Raw genomic sequence first — 13,948 nt, 5'->3', positions numbered from 1 at the left:
GAACTTGGCCAATCTGTCTTCACTCTTCCAGTAATCCCATTTATTCATCTGCTTATAATTCGGGACTTCTGGCAACACAGAATCATAATTGGAGAAATAGTATTCAAAACTATCTCTCTCATAAAATATACTAAGCAATAAGCTACATGTAATGCCATATGTCAGAGGGAGGTGATGATATCGAATTCCTTCATCTACAGACGCAGGCAACTGCATGCAGACGTAGCAATCCTTAACCTCCATGGCATCCACGTATTCATACAAAAGTTTAGCATAAGCATTTGACCTAAAGTCTCCTTGGGACTCGTCCACATGTAACCTGCGGGCTTCTGCAGCCAATAACGCTTTCTCTTGAGTGTTTTCCCTTTTCTCACCTGCAACAGTGGGTGTAAGTGTTACTACAGAATTCGCATCAGTTACCTTTACCTCTTCCTCATGTCCCTTTACATAAGAAATTGTTACCACTAAAGCTATTAATATTATCACTCCTACTATTAGTGTACCTATTATACATTTAGCTCTGCGGTTCGGGGTGCCGGCCTCCATTTCGTCAGACAATCTAGCTTTTCCCTTTCTCTTTGCAAAAAAAGTTCTTTTCCTCTCGTTCCTTTACAGTCTCTTTCAATCCTTTTTTTGTCTTTAGAATCCACACAGCTGGAGGCTGACAGCCTTTTTCGCAAAAGTCCTTTCACAGTTCAAAAAGACAACCCTAGCCCTTCTCCATCCACTCAAGGGGTTCCCTAAAATTCTCTGCTTCCTGGGCGCTAGGTAATCTTCTTTTCTTCTGCTTGCTTTATTTACAAAGTCCTTTAACAATCGACTATTAGATTTGTGGTTGCAGCTTCAATAGCATAGTTCAATATTTCCATGCGAAGAGTATGCTCTTCATGTGCTGTTATCGTGGTACCAAAGTCGGGGAATTTCAATTCTGTAAGAAACATGTGTTTTAACTTGCTGAGGCGGGGAGGTCTGGGGAGCACGAATGTTAGTGACCCTTCTTGTTCGACACCGGGTACCAACAGTTGTATTTCCACGGTGATAATGGGCTCAGAACTGGACACCACCACCGCTCGGATCCTCCCTGTCTCCGGTTTCACAGACATTTGTCGCCAGATATGTCCACTCAGGTGTGGAGTATCTTCTGTTAGGCACACGCACTCTTCTTGACCTTCTTCGGTCGGGTGCTTCAGCGCCCTGAGCACCTTCTTCTGGGTCTGAGTCTTCTGATATCGGAGGAAGGGTTGCTTCTGGAGTTGACCTCAGGCTAGAACTTCTTCTTTGCGGCCAATTTGCTTCTCCACGTGCCCTTCTACTCCTTCTCCTTCTGGTCTGTTCTCGCTCTCTTTCAGACCTGTCAGGGTCAGACTCGTACTCCCAGCTGTCTTCTCCTTCTGTAGCGTCTTCTGTTTCGCTGTTGTACTGACCGTCCTCAGCTTGGTCAGACTCGTTCCCTGCTTCCACTGGCACCTCTACAGCTTGGCTAGCCCCCTCTATGGCTTCTTGGTCCCCAGCTGGACGTCCATCCGAGAGAGGAGCTGTTTCCAGAGGTGCTGGAACCCTTTTCGTATGCGACGCGTGTATCCAGTTGGGCAGGCCTCCCACCTTTACAGCTGTACTTGTGATCAGGATGACCTGGTAGGGCCCACGCCAACGAATATCCAAGCAGCTTCTTCTCACATGTTTCTTCACCAGGACCCAGTCCCCAGGATACAGGTCATGGCAAGGGCCCTGGCACGCTGGAACCTCTGCAGCCTGCACCTGAAGGGACACAGAACGCATGGCGTCAGACAGCCCCTTACAATAGTCCAGGATCATATCATCTGTGATATTTAACAGTGCAGTAGCTGGAATAGATGGCAGTCTCATTGCTCTCCCCATTAACACCTCATGTGGTGACAACCCTGTTCTTCTGTCTGGGGTACTACGAAGGCTCATGAGTACCAATGGTAGGGCATCAGGCCAACTCAGGGTCGTTGAGGAGCAAACTTTCGCTATTCTGGACTTGATCGTGCCATTAATTTGTTCCACAATTCCTGAGGCTTCTGGTCGGTAACTGCAATGGAGTTTTTGGTCTATATTCAGTGCAACACAGATCATCTTCACAAGCTCGCTGTTAAAATGTGTTCCCCTGTCTGATTCCAAAAAGGCCGGCACCCCGAACCGAGGGATAAGTTCTCTAAGCAGTAACTTAGCCACTGTGAGGGTGTCGCACCTACGTGTAGGGTATGCCTCAACCCATCTGGAGAACACACAAACAACCACCAGGACATAGCGGAGGCGGTTGCATCTTGGCATTTCAATGAAATCTATCTGCATTCTATTGAATGGACCTCCAGACCTTCCTATGTGACTTAGTGCAACTGGTGTTCTTTTTCCTACGTTCAGCTGCTGGCAGGTCACACAACGCTGGCACACTGCTTCTGCTGCTATTCTAAACTTAGGATTGTACCAAGTCTGTCTAAACACTCTCAGCATAGCATCTCTCCCTAAGTGTACGGGACCATGTATGAGTCTAGCCATTGGACTCACCCTCTCATTGGGCAACACTGCTCTGCCGTCTGCTGAGACCCAAAAATGAGTCTCACCCATTACACATCCTGCCTTTACCCATGTTTCCTTTTCTGAATCAGGAGCATTTTCTTGCATGGTTGACAATTCATCCCAAGTATCAACAGTTTCCAGTATCATGGCTAATTCAGTTCTTACATTTATTCCACCCACATCCACCTCTGTGAAAGAGTAACCTTGTTCTGCGCAATACCGCGCAACTTCATCAGCATATCTATTGCCTTTCGAAACAAAGTCCTCATTTTTGGTATGTGCGATGCACTTTACAACTGCGATACTTGCTGGACATTGCAATGCTTCTAACAACAAGCGCACAAACTCTCCATTGCGAATGGGAGAGCCTGAAGAAGTCATGAACCCTCTTTGAGACCATAACTGCCCGTAATCATGAACTACCCCAAACCCGTATTGGCTGTCGGTGTAGATGGTGACTCGAATTTGATTGCCTGCTAAGCAAGCACGTGTTAGGGCAATAATCTCGGCTACCTGAGCGGAGTTTACTCCTTCCAGGCACCCTGCTTCCACAACTCCTTCAATTGTACAAACAGCATAAGCTGCTCTCAACTGCCCAACTTCGTCTCTTACACATGAGCCATCGACAAAGAAAACTTCGTCTGGGTCGGTCAGTGGCTCATCTACGATGTCGGGTCTGGGTTTGGTGCATAGTTCAGTCACATCGAGACAGTCATGGTCTGTATATTCATCATCATCATCAATATCATTTGGAAGTGGCATTAAGGTAGCAGGGTTCAAAACAGAGCATCTCTTGAGGGTCACGTTCTCTGCAGCAAGAATAACTTGCTCATAGCGCGTGAGCCTGCTATTGGTCAGATGCTGTGTTTTGGTCCTGGTCATCAACAGTTCAACAGAATGTGGCACGCACACCTCTAACGGGTGCCCCATGACGATATTTTCACATCTCTCAATGCTGACACCCGTTGCAGCAACGGATTTGAGACATCCGGGCAACGCTGCGGCTACTGGGTCTAAAGTAGCTGAGAAATAAGCAACTGGTCTACGGGCATTCCCATGGATTTGGACCAACACAGACAACGCACAACCTTCTCTCTCACAACAGTAAAGAAAGAATTGTTTATTGTAATCAGGCATTCCCAATGCCGGAGCACGACACAGGTCCTCTCTCAGCTGTAAGAATGCCATCAAACAGTCTTTGTCCCATGGTACCGGATCACTCACCTCTTTGTGCGTCAGTTTTTGCAAGGGCTTTGCTTTCAGTGAAAAGTTCACGATCCACTGTCGGCAATAACCCACCATCCCTAGGAACATCCTGACCTCTCTCTGTGTCTGAGGCGCATTCATTTTCATGATCGCCTCTATCCTGTCTGGTGACACCTTTCGTTTGCCTTTCTCAATTCTGTGTCCCAAGTACTGTACTTCTGTCAGGCAGTACTGCAATTTTCCCGGGGACACCTTATGCCCATTGGCAGCTAGGTGATTTAACAAAGCAATGGAATCTTCCCTGCAAGCTTCTTCTGTTTCTGACGCCACAAGGAGGTCGTCTATGTACTGGACCAGAACTGACTTCTGGGGCAGCACTAGACTTTCAAGATTTTTCTTCAGAAGCTGGTTAAAGATCGATGGACTCTCTGTATACCCCTGAGGGATACGACACCATGTTAGGACGCGATTTTCCAGCTTAAATGCGAAAAGAAAATGGCTATCTTCGTCCAAAGGGATCGAAAAGAAAGCCTGACAAAGATCTATCACAGTGAACCACTCAGCTTGGAATGGAATCTGAAACAGTATCACTGATGGATTCGGTACCACTGGACAACATGAAACGACTATGTTATTAATCTTTCGAAGGTCCTGCACTATCCGAAATTTCCCATTTGGTTTCTGCAGACCCATAATCGGGGAGTTACATGGACTACCCACGATTTCTTTCAGTATTCCCTGTTTAATCATGGACTCGATCACGGGTTTTATGCCTGCAATCGTTTCTGGAGTCAATTTATACTGGGGTGTTCTTGGGAACTCAGCATGCGGTTTCACTACAATTTTCACTGGGTCCACCCCTTTGACCAATCCAATCTCTTCCCCCGTGAAATCCCATACCTCTGATGCCACTGTCTCTCTCAAATCCCAGGGAAGCTCGTCCACTGTCAAAGTAGGGTACAGCTCCACACATATTCTTGAGTTTGCAACTTTGAAATCTGCATCATCATCATTAGTCAATACCTCCACTCCCTGAGGTGTACAATATATAGTACAATTCAATTTGCACAACAGGTCTCTTCCTAGCAGACACACAGGGCTTGAATCGCAAACCACAAATTGGTGCTCATCGCTGTACTTCCCTATTTTCACCTGTACCGGTTCTGTCAATTGGCTGGTTATTCTCCTGTTTGCGACCCCTACCACCTGTATGGTCTCTCCAGACATGGGCAGGTCTGGAACTGCAGCTGATCTGATCGTGGATCTAGTGGCTCCTGTGTCCACCAGAAATGTCGTAGGGCACCCTGCTACTTCTGCTTCAACATAGGGTCCCCTCTGATCTACCTCTAAGGCTGCCCCAAGGGTGCAGTCTTCTCTTTCCACTCTCTGTCCGGTTAATGGGTCCACATAATAGCACTCTTCTCCTTCCACAAACAGGGGCATTTGTCTATAGGTCTTACCCATACTCCCTACTCGAGGAGGTTGCGGGAACTGGGCTCGGGGAGGAGCCCCCCCCCCTTTGAGCACCTTTCCTTGGTATGGCGTCGCCCCTCTCATAGGTGCGCTCTGGACCTCTTCCTCCTCTATCTCTTGCTCTCCGATCTCTACATTGTAAGGGCACTCGCGTTTCCAATGCCCCAACTCGTTGCACTGGTGGCACCTTGTCGTTTTCTTCAAGGTAGCTATGTCTACTCTGGGTCTGAAGGTAGTACTCTCCTCATTACCCTTGTTCTGACTGTACTGCTTCTTACCTCCTGTACCTGTCCCTTGCTGCTGTTGTTGCGGTCCCCCCTTTCCTGCTGCCTGCAATTGTACCACCATCAGCTTCTCTTTTAGTTTCTTAGCCTTGGAGTCTACCTCATCACAGCAGTACCTGGCATATCTCAGTATTTCATCTAGGGGTCTACTTTGCCAACAAATCGAGTGTTGCTGAATCATTAAACTAATATCCGGTCTCAGTCCCAGGACGAACTTGGACACGAATTGCCCTATGTCCTTTGGATCCATTACATCCAAGCCGCTATACTGTTTAAACGCCTTCAGCAATCTCTCGTAATATTCATGGACTGTCTCTTTGGGTTCCTGTCTCGTTCTGTCTATTCTGACCCAATCTATGTCTTGCATTGGCACTTTTTCTTTCAGCCAAGTCATCACTCTCTCGAATTTTGCCATCACGATCTCGGACGGGCCATTAGTCCTAGCATCTCTCTCTGGCTCCGTTGTGGGCCACTCAGCGCTAACCTTGCATGCTGTCCACAGATCTCCTGGTACTACAATGTCAAACAGCGTGTTCAGATCTATCCATAGGACTTTTGAGATCTTTACAAACCTCTCGACTTGCTTGTACCACTCCACGGGGCTCTCTCGTAACTTGGGGAAAGATGTGGTAAAAGCAGCTAAATCTCCCCTACTCCAAGGGACATGTACATAGCTCCCATTGGCAACTTCACGCAAAGGGTAAGCTTCTATTCCCTGCTGTCCTGGTGTTATACCAATCATGCTTCTTCTGCCGGTCCCTTTCTTGGACCACCTCTCTTCCCATTTATCTAGTGCCCTCCATGTCCTTATTCCAGTAATCAGTTCCCTTATGTGTGTTTTCAGCCCAATCGTTCTCCTCTCATCTAGATCTCGATCTGAGTAATGTAGCCTGTGGTTACCCTGTAATGCTTTGGTTCTTGACAAGTCCACCATATATTTGCCTGCTAGTTCGACTAACTTCTCATGAACTGCTCTCGCCTTTCGTGTGATGTCCTTTGCCATATACAGTATTTCATCCTGTTCATACATTTCCATTCTTTCTAAAGGCAGGGTACCATCTACCATGTCATCCAGATCTGACCTTAAGCTGGAGACATCAAGTCTCTTGGCTTTTATCTCAGCTCGCAATATGTCTTTTGAAGGGGGCTCACTGGTCTCCCTACCATCCCAACTTCGAGCTCTGCGTTTGGGCTCAGGAGAATTAATGGGTGGCCTCCCTTGCTCCCATCTCTCCAGGTCCCATGCTCGGCCATCCAATCTTGGAAGGTGATGGAACACGGGCCTTTTATCCCTACTCTCTCTCTGCCCACTCTCGTCTTCTTCTCTCCTCTCACCGCACATCTCTCTGTTATTTTCCCTCTGGTCGCTACACTCCCTTTGCCTCGTATCGCTCAGTATCCGATACGATCCTTCCTGGTTCCCCATATTCCCTGGGCTGCGCTCATTTCTGTCATCACAGGGACTATGGTGCGACCTCTCACAACTCCCATTCTGTTCTCTGGTGCCAGGCACACAGTGTGGACACTTAAAGCTGTTCCTGTACTCTTGCGCTCTCCTCTCCCCTTCACTGAGTATTGGGCACGCCACCCCTTCACTCCCGGGGCCCCCGTTTTCCAGGTCTGTTCTACCTCCATTCCGGGCCCAATGGGTGACTCCCCTACTCCCTCTACAGTCCCACTCCGGGCTACTCTCCCCAGTCCCGCAGTGAGTTCGTGCTCTGCTGTCCTGACTTTCCCTTTCTGCTTCTGCAGCATTGATGCACTTTTGAGCCTTCACTGCCTCATCCCACTGCTTCATGTACTCATTTAGCTCTTGAAAGGATTTTCGTCCAGATCCCCTCAGATCCATTGGCCATCTAGGGCCCCCAGGATCTCCTCCTGGGTCCCCTGCTGTGTGCATCGGGGTGCTCCACTCTCTGGGTATCGGCATCTGACTTGGGGAATTAGTGGTATCGTTCCTCCTTGCCTGCTCTGCTCTTTCTCTGTCTTTCCGTTTCCGTTCTTCCCCTCTTGCTCTCTCTTGGTCATATATCGATATTATAGGACCTATGGTAACAGGTACCTGTAGTGCATCTGGTAATGGGTAGGATGTGGCGCTTTCCGTTTCCGGCGCTCTTTGTACCACAAACCTACCGACCACCTGTTGCACCTGACTAGGCTGGAGCAACTCTTTCTTTGGCTCAGGATCCCACTCTGAACTGGGAAGCGGTCTATGCTCTCCTGCATTGCCCCCCTTTTCTCCTTCAGTATTCTCGACCTCTCCCCCTGCTCTATTATACGGGGGTGGCCTGTCTGTCAGTAATCTGTTTATCAGGCTGTCCTCTGTTTCACTCTCGTCATCTTCTTCTAGGGGGCTTTTATTTACTGGCGCCTCTAACACTGGGTACAGTTTATTTATTTCCAAATTATGCACTCTCCATCTTTTAGCATCCGCATCCCACCTGGCATCCTGTACTGCCCTTACCGAGCGTTTCACCCTTTCTTGCCGTCTGTTCATATTCCTTTCATGCGCTGCCCTAAGCCATGCTTCAAGGGCTTCAAACTGGGTTGGTCTAGGCAAGGGTCTCTTTGAGGTCATGACTGATTTCAATCGATGTAACACCTCTAATCTGAACGTCCCGTACTTCGGGAACGTCAGTTCCTCGTTTCCTTCAGTAATCTTACTCCACTCTGATATCCAAAGGATCGTATGCAACCCAACATTTACTGCCATATAACGAGCTGGCGTACCCTCCGGCGGGGCTTCTTCCCCTTCATACGATCCTCGCCTCTCTTTCTTAAACAGCGCTTTCAACCATTTAAAACACTTCATAATTATGCGCACAAAATTCAGCCTCGCTACTCTGTTTACTTCCTGATGACAATCCACCAATCCTGTCGCGGCTTTGCTAGCTTGGCCTATCACAGCGCGGTCTTTCTCCTGTTGGCCAATCACGTCGCGACCCTGTATGACGTGTTCGCTAGCTGGCCTATCACAGCGCGGTCTTTCTCCGGTCAGCCAATCACTGCGCGACACCACCTGACGTCTCTTTTCTCCGCTTCGCAGCAGCACCCCTCCTTTCTCAACTCGTCTCCCGGTTATGCATGCGTCCCATTCATACACTGAAAAATGACTACTTCCGACCAAGCGGTCACTTCTCTCGACTGTACGTCCACAGTCTATCTGTAATTGTCAACACAACTGACGAGATGTCTATCGTCTCTCTGATAGGTTACTTACACACACAGTAACTTCCGACCAGCGTCCGTTACTCACGCACTCACTCTTACGTTCCCCCTATCTCGGTCTCTCGGGTGATCAATGGTACCTCATGACCCCCTTCACACTAGTTGACAATTACTCTGGGTGTCCGATACACCCGAACCACTTAAGCTCTCCTTGAACTTAAGATTTCCACCGGTTGCGCGCGCTCACAACCTGTTCCACAGTCACTCTACAGACATTCAACTCCGCCAGACATTACAACATAGATACAATACAAAAACACCGCAATCTAACACGCATAACCCTTTATACTCACTCTCTCTGATACTGCTGCTTTTTCTGTCTCACGTCATCCGGATCTTCATCTGCGGGCTGTTCTTCCGATCATCGATTTCTAGGGGCCTTGGGGTAAGCTAACCTGGCCTAGGTCACCGTCCTCAAGAAGGCAACCATCCTCTATAGCTACCAACTGAAAGGGCGAGATTTTGATCGATACCTTATATCTATTGATCCAAACCTCGATCTGGTCGACTGAACCTTTATTGCCTGTCTTGGAAGGAAACAGTACACCTATCTGCAAATTAGTTCACCCAAGAAAGGACTCTACTCTCAAAGATCACGGACAACTTCTAGGTTTCAAAAGTTTATTGTAAAGATATAATGAGCTGCAAATACAAGCATCTCAGAATGAGATTCACGAGATACACAGGTCCAATTACATACATGTGCTCTCGAAAAGCCCTCAGACGAGCAACAGAAATCACTAACACAAGTTCTAAAAATAGCAAAGCTATCAGCATAGACGCATATCTCTCCTTCATTTAGGTTGGAGGAAAACAAACACAGGTTAGGCGTCCCTACCCTGTTCTAGATGGTATCCCTACTTAACCAAATCCCAACCTAACAAAGGTGTCAGCAATGAATGACCCCCAAGGGAAGTCACCCACTCTAAGTCTCTTGGTGAAAACCTAAAGTTCTCCAGTCATGACCCCTCACTGCCTACCCATCCGCTCTCTAAAGGGTCCTCAGGTCTCTGCTCTAACTCCACCCAGGGGTGCTGTCCCTAATACAAAACAGTCAACAACATTTGAGACGCCCCTTGCGAAACGCCTCTCACGTGGTGCAACTTCAGGCTTTTTCCATGATGCTTTGTATTGGGCCTCAGACGTTAGAGTTGACCTTGCTTCTCAGTCTCTTCTCCGGCCCGCTGATACCCCTTAAACATTCCAGAACCCTCCTCCATGTCTGGGCCGTCTACTGAACAGACCTCTATTCATTCACTTATAATTGGATCCCCCCTTTCCTGTTGCAGACAGATATCTGCCGCCAAGAACCCAACTCTCATAGACTTCTAAAAAGGCCTGCAACATTTCTCAGCCCAGACATGTACGTGTAAATCAATGCTAAAACATTTCAGGCCTACAATATTTCACATTATGATTATAGCATTCTATTTCTTCATTTAATTAAAGCATGTTAAAACTCTTATTCTATTATTTGGAAAACATTACTCTAAATCATGGCCCATTAATGCAATGACCAAAACGTTAAACAATCTGTGTCGTGAAAAGAAACACCTTCCCTTTTAGCTCCAGCTCTGGCCCTGAGACCTACCACGTTCTGCGTTTTACCACAGACCATCTTATATGTTAACAGCTACACGACATAGATTCAAAATAATCACGTCTAATAAATCATATAATGTCACACATTTCTGTATTAGTTCCACTTCTACTTAAATCTCTATATTAGCTATACATTTAGAATATAATTTCAGATACTATTAGCACTCATGGCATTTCTCTTCATGACTGGTGCTTACTATAGGTAAGTGTGATGTACTCATACATTTATATCAGTTTGCGCTCTCTCAGCAGCACACATGGAAAAAGCAAAAACGAGGAGAAATAATGCATTTCTCCTTGTTTCGCCACCTTAAGACCAGGGTTTTCCTGGTCTTAAATTTGGCGCTGCCTCCTATGTACGCCACCCTTGTATATAGGGTGCAGCGGTAAATACAATGGGTGTTGCGGTGGAACGCCCACCACAACACCCAATGCACGCCCCACTGCATGCCCCTTTCACGCTAAACATAGCGTGAAAGGGTGCCTTATGTACAAGGCAGCGATAAGCCACGTTAAGTGGCTTAACGCTGCCTTGTAAATAAGGCAAGACTCCTATCGCGGGAATGTCACAAAAAGTGACTTTCCTGTGGCGATAGAGGCTTGTACATATGCTCCCCAGTGCCTTGTTAGGTAAAACACAGTTTCAATATAAAAAATTGGGCTTAGCCTACGGGAGCAATGACACTCAGAAACAGTCATTCCTACAAACAAATGTGAGTTAATAATTTGAGCAGCACCAAAACATCATACAAGGAAGCAAAACAATAGGATTCCCAAACAAATTTTGTAAAAAAATAAAATAAAAAGTAAAAAAAGAGAAGAGAAATGCAATTGTAAAAAAAAGACTAGAAAAACAAAACAACTGGATAATGGAGTCAGAAAATATAATTTTGAAAAGAAAATGTAAAACAATCATCAAAATAATGAGAATATAAATGTCGATGTGAGTCCACAAAAGTGGCAGTCGAGGGAGCAGTTTTACGCTAAGACACGAAATGGAGTTAGCAGCACGGTTGGGCAGGCCAGAGTCAGTTTCTTTTCGGGCTGGCTCACTCAGATGCTTCCAATCTTCCCAGTGCTTCTCTGGGAGGAGAGTCCAGCCAGTAATCCACTGGCGAGACATATTTCTGTCAATATGAAATGCAGTTTCTATCGACAGTCGATTTAACACACAGCTAATGAAATAATACGTTTTAACTTGTTGATCCCAGCTTTCAAAAGTACCCCTCCAGTCTCCCCTACCCGCAAAAGTTATCTGGAAATGTGTTCGTTTGTTTGCTAAGCAGAAAAGTAGCGTGAACATTCTTTCAATCTCAGAATGAAATTTAAACATAAACCACGTGTTGCAACATCATAAATTGTGCGCATTTATATTTGCCGTCCTGGGGCAAAAGGGAAAATCAATGTTTCCTGCAAATGCTCAAATACCTACTTTCCCGCTCAGCCATGACTGTGTGATCCTGGGCAAATCCGTTTCCCCCCCAGTATCTCGGCCAGTGCGCAACCTGACTTCTGCCTCGGAACGGCACAGCGCACTTTATACAGATTGTGCATTTCCATTTTCACACCTGCGCACGCCCTCCCCCTCACCAGCCGTGCCCCCCTCAGGTTACCTCATAACAGATGTACTGCTTCCTCCACTCAGGGGTGAGGTGAACCGCCAAGTGTTCTGCAAACTTCATCGCCGTGACTCCGCTCCTCCCGGGGCTCCTGGTGTGACAGAGCGGCAGGAGGCACAGGTGTCCTGCGTGTGGTTGGTGAAGGGGTGGCAGCCAGGGGGTGTGGCATGGGCTGTGTCCGTCCTCCACCCCGGCCTCTCTCTCTCTCTCTCCATGGACCCGTGGGGTAGAGCCCAGACACCCACCCCTGGCGGCGCAGCGCTGCAAACCTCAGAGCAGTTTCAGCACCATGGACAGGGGCCGGCAGCAGAAGACGCACGCACCCTAGCAGCTCACGCACAGCCACGCTGCCCAGGTACATCCCATGGATACAGGTGCACCAGGACAGGTGCCCGAGCGTTCACGCGCCTTTATGCCTTGAAGGAGGGAAAGAGCGCTTCCCAGGAGGCCTGCCACACTTTTAGTGAAACAGCACCTGCTTTTTTCACGAACTCTTTACACGTTTGTTGGGCATAAGTAGCATTTCTCAGCTCGGCTCCTAAACTGATAGTAAGAGAGTGCTGGCCCTTCTTACCAGGGCTGATATACATTTAGTGAGTCCGGCTCTTCTCACCAGGAATATAGCGCTTTTGGAGGGCGGCACTACAAGGACTGAGCTTTGGTGATACAATACTTTCGCATCTTTCCAGCGAGGCCCTACCTTTGGCATCTGCAAACAGAACTGGTTATTTGGACAGCGTCAGCACGGTCCAGCAGGGCTGCTGCACTTTTAAAGGTCGAGCATTAGCACGTTTGAGCAAGCCCGCCACATCTTTAAGGAAAGTGCATGAACATGTCTGTCAGGACTGCTACCCCTACCCAGAGACGCATATAAGCTTATACCACCGGCCCTTTTCCCACCAGGAGTCATGGATTAATAAAGGGACAGTACACCCACTTCTCCCCAGGGTGCAACTCTTTTATTGGAGGTGGGCTACCACTTGTAATGGGACAGCTTTAGCGCTGCCTGCAGGCCCGCAATAGGATTAAAGGGCTGCATTAGCTGCTCTCATTAGGGTCTGTTTACCTTTAATGGGACAGTATGAACACTTATCAAAAGGGTTGCACTGAATTTAATCAGTCAGTGCCAGCACTTCTTAGTAGGGCAGCTGTACCGTCCTAGTGACCTGAGCACCTCCTCTTTATATAGAATCTTAGTAATGGACCCTAAGGTACAAAGTCAAATACAATTGCTTCAGTATTGTAAAAATCAACACTTTTGGCCCCTCACAGATGGCAGTATAAAAAGTCCACAGCAAACACTAAGAGTTGATGGAGGGAGTGCTGAAACGTTTCAGACACTCACCCCCAGTCGATTTGCATATAGCTGGGTCTGAACTGGGGTGGCGAAGTAAGCTAGAGAAGGATAATGGATTCAACCCAGATCTGTGACTGGGGGTGAGTGTCTGAAAAGTTTCAGTGCTCCGTTCATCATCTCCTTGTGTTTGCTTTGTTCGCACTAAGTTGGCAGGGTATGCCCAGACGTGGGTCCTTTGCTCATTTTGCCACTGGATTCAAGCTAGCCTGGCTGATGAGGGGTGGTATACCGAAACCGGTCCCAATATGCTTGTTTCCGGTTCAGGGAAGACCTGGCTTTGAAGTTACTGTTCCCATGAGGCACAGGGTCAAGACTGATTTGCATATAGCTGAGTCTGAACTGGGGTGGCGAAGGGAGCTGATGGATTCAACCCAGATCTGTGACTGGGGATGAGTGTCTGAAAAGTTTCAGAGCTCCGTCCATCATCTCTTTGTGTTTACTTAGTATAAAAAGTCTCTCAATTATAATATTTCAAAATAACAAAATATATACAGATATCATCCAATCCAAAGAACCCTATCCGTAAGGACCATATTCAATAACGCAAAAGATCATTGTACATTAGGGTCAATTACTAGGATTCTATTGAACATTATGTAATAGTTATGAACGTAGAAGGGTTCAGTCGTCAGGGCATT

The 13,948-nt window shown here is 47.3% G+C and overlaps 1 protein-coding gene across 1 annotated transcript in view; it reads right to left on the bottom strand.

Annotated features, from left to right (window-relative positions):
- LOC144752416 (solute carrier family 53 member 1-like) overlaps nucleotides 1-12,016 on the bottom strand; it is a 467,914-nt gene extending 455,898 nt beyond the window's left edge. Inside the window, exon 1 of the mRNA XM_078640349.1 lies at nucleotides 11,948-12,016. Coding sequence (XP_078496475.1) covers nucleotides 11,948-12,016 — 69 coding nt within the window. The remainder of the gene's footprint in view (nucleotides 1-11,947) is intronic.
- Between the last annotated feature and the right edge of the window lie 1,932 nt (nucleotides 12,017-13,948).

Source organism: Lissotriton helveticus, chromosome 5_1 (genome assembly GCF_964261635.1).
Source record: "Lissotriton helveticus chromosome 5_1, aLisHel1.1, whole genome shotgun sequence".
In the NCBI taxonomy this organism is placed as follows: Eukaryota; Metazoa; Chordata; class Amphibia; order Caudata; family Salamandridae; genus Lissotriton; species Lissotriton helveticus.
The sequence above is the reverse complement of the archived record's forward strand: the minus strand, read 5'-3'. Positions and strand labels throughout refer to the sequence as shown.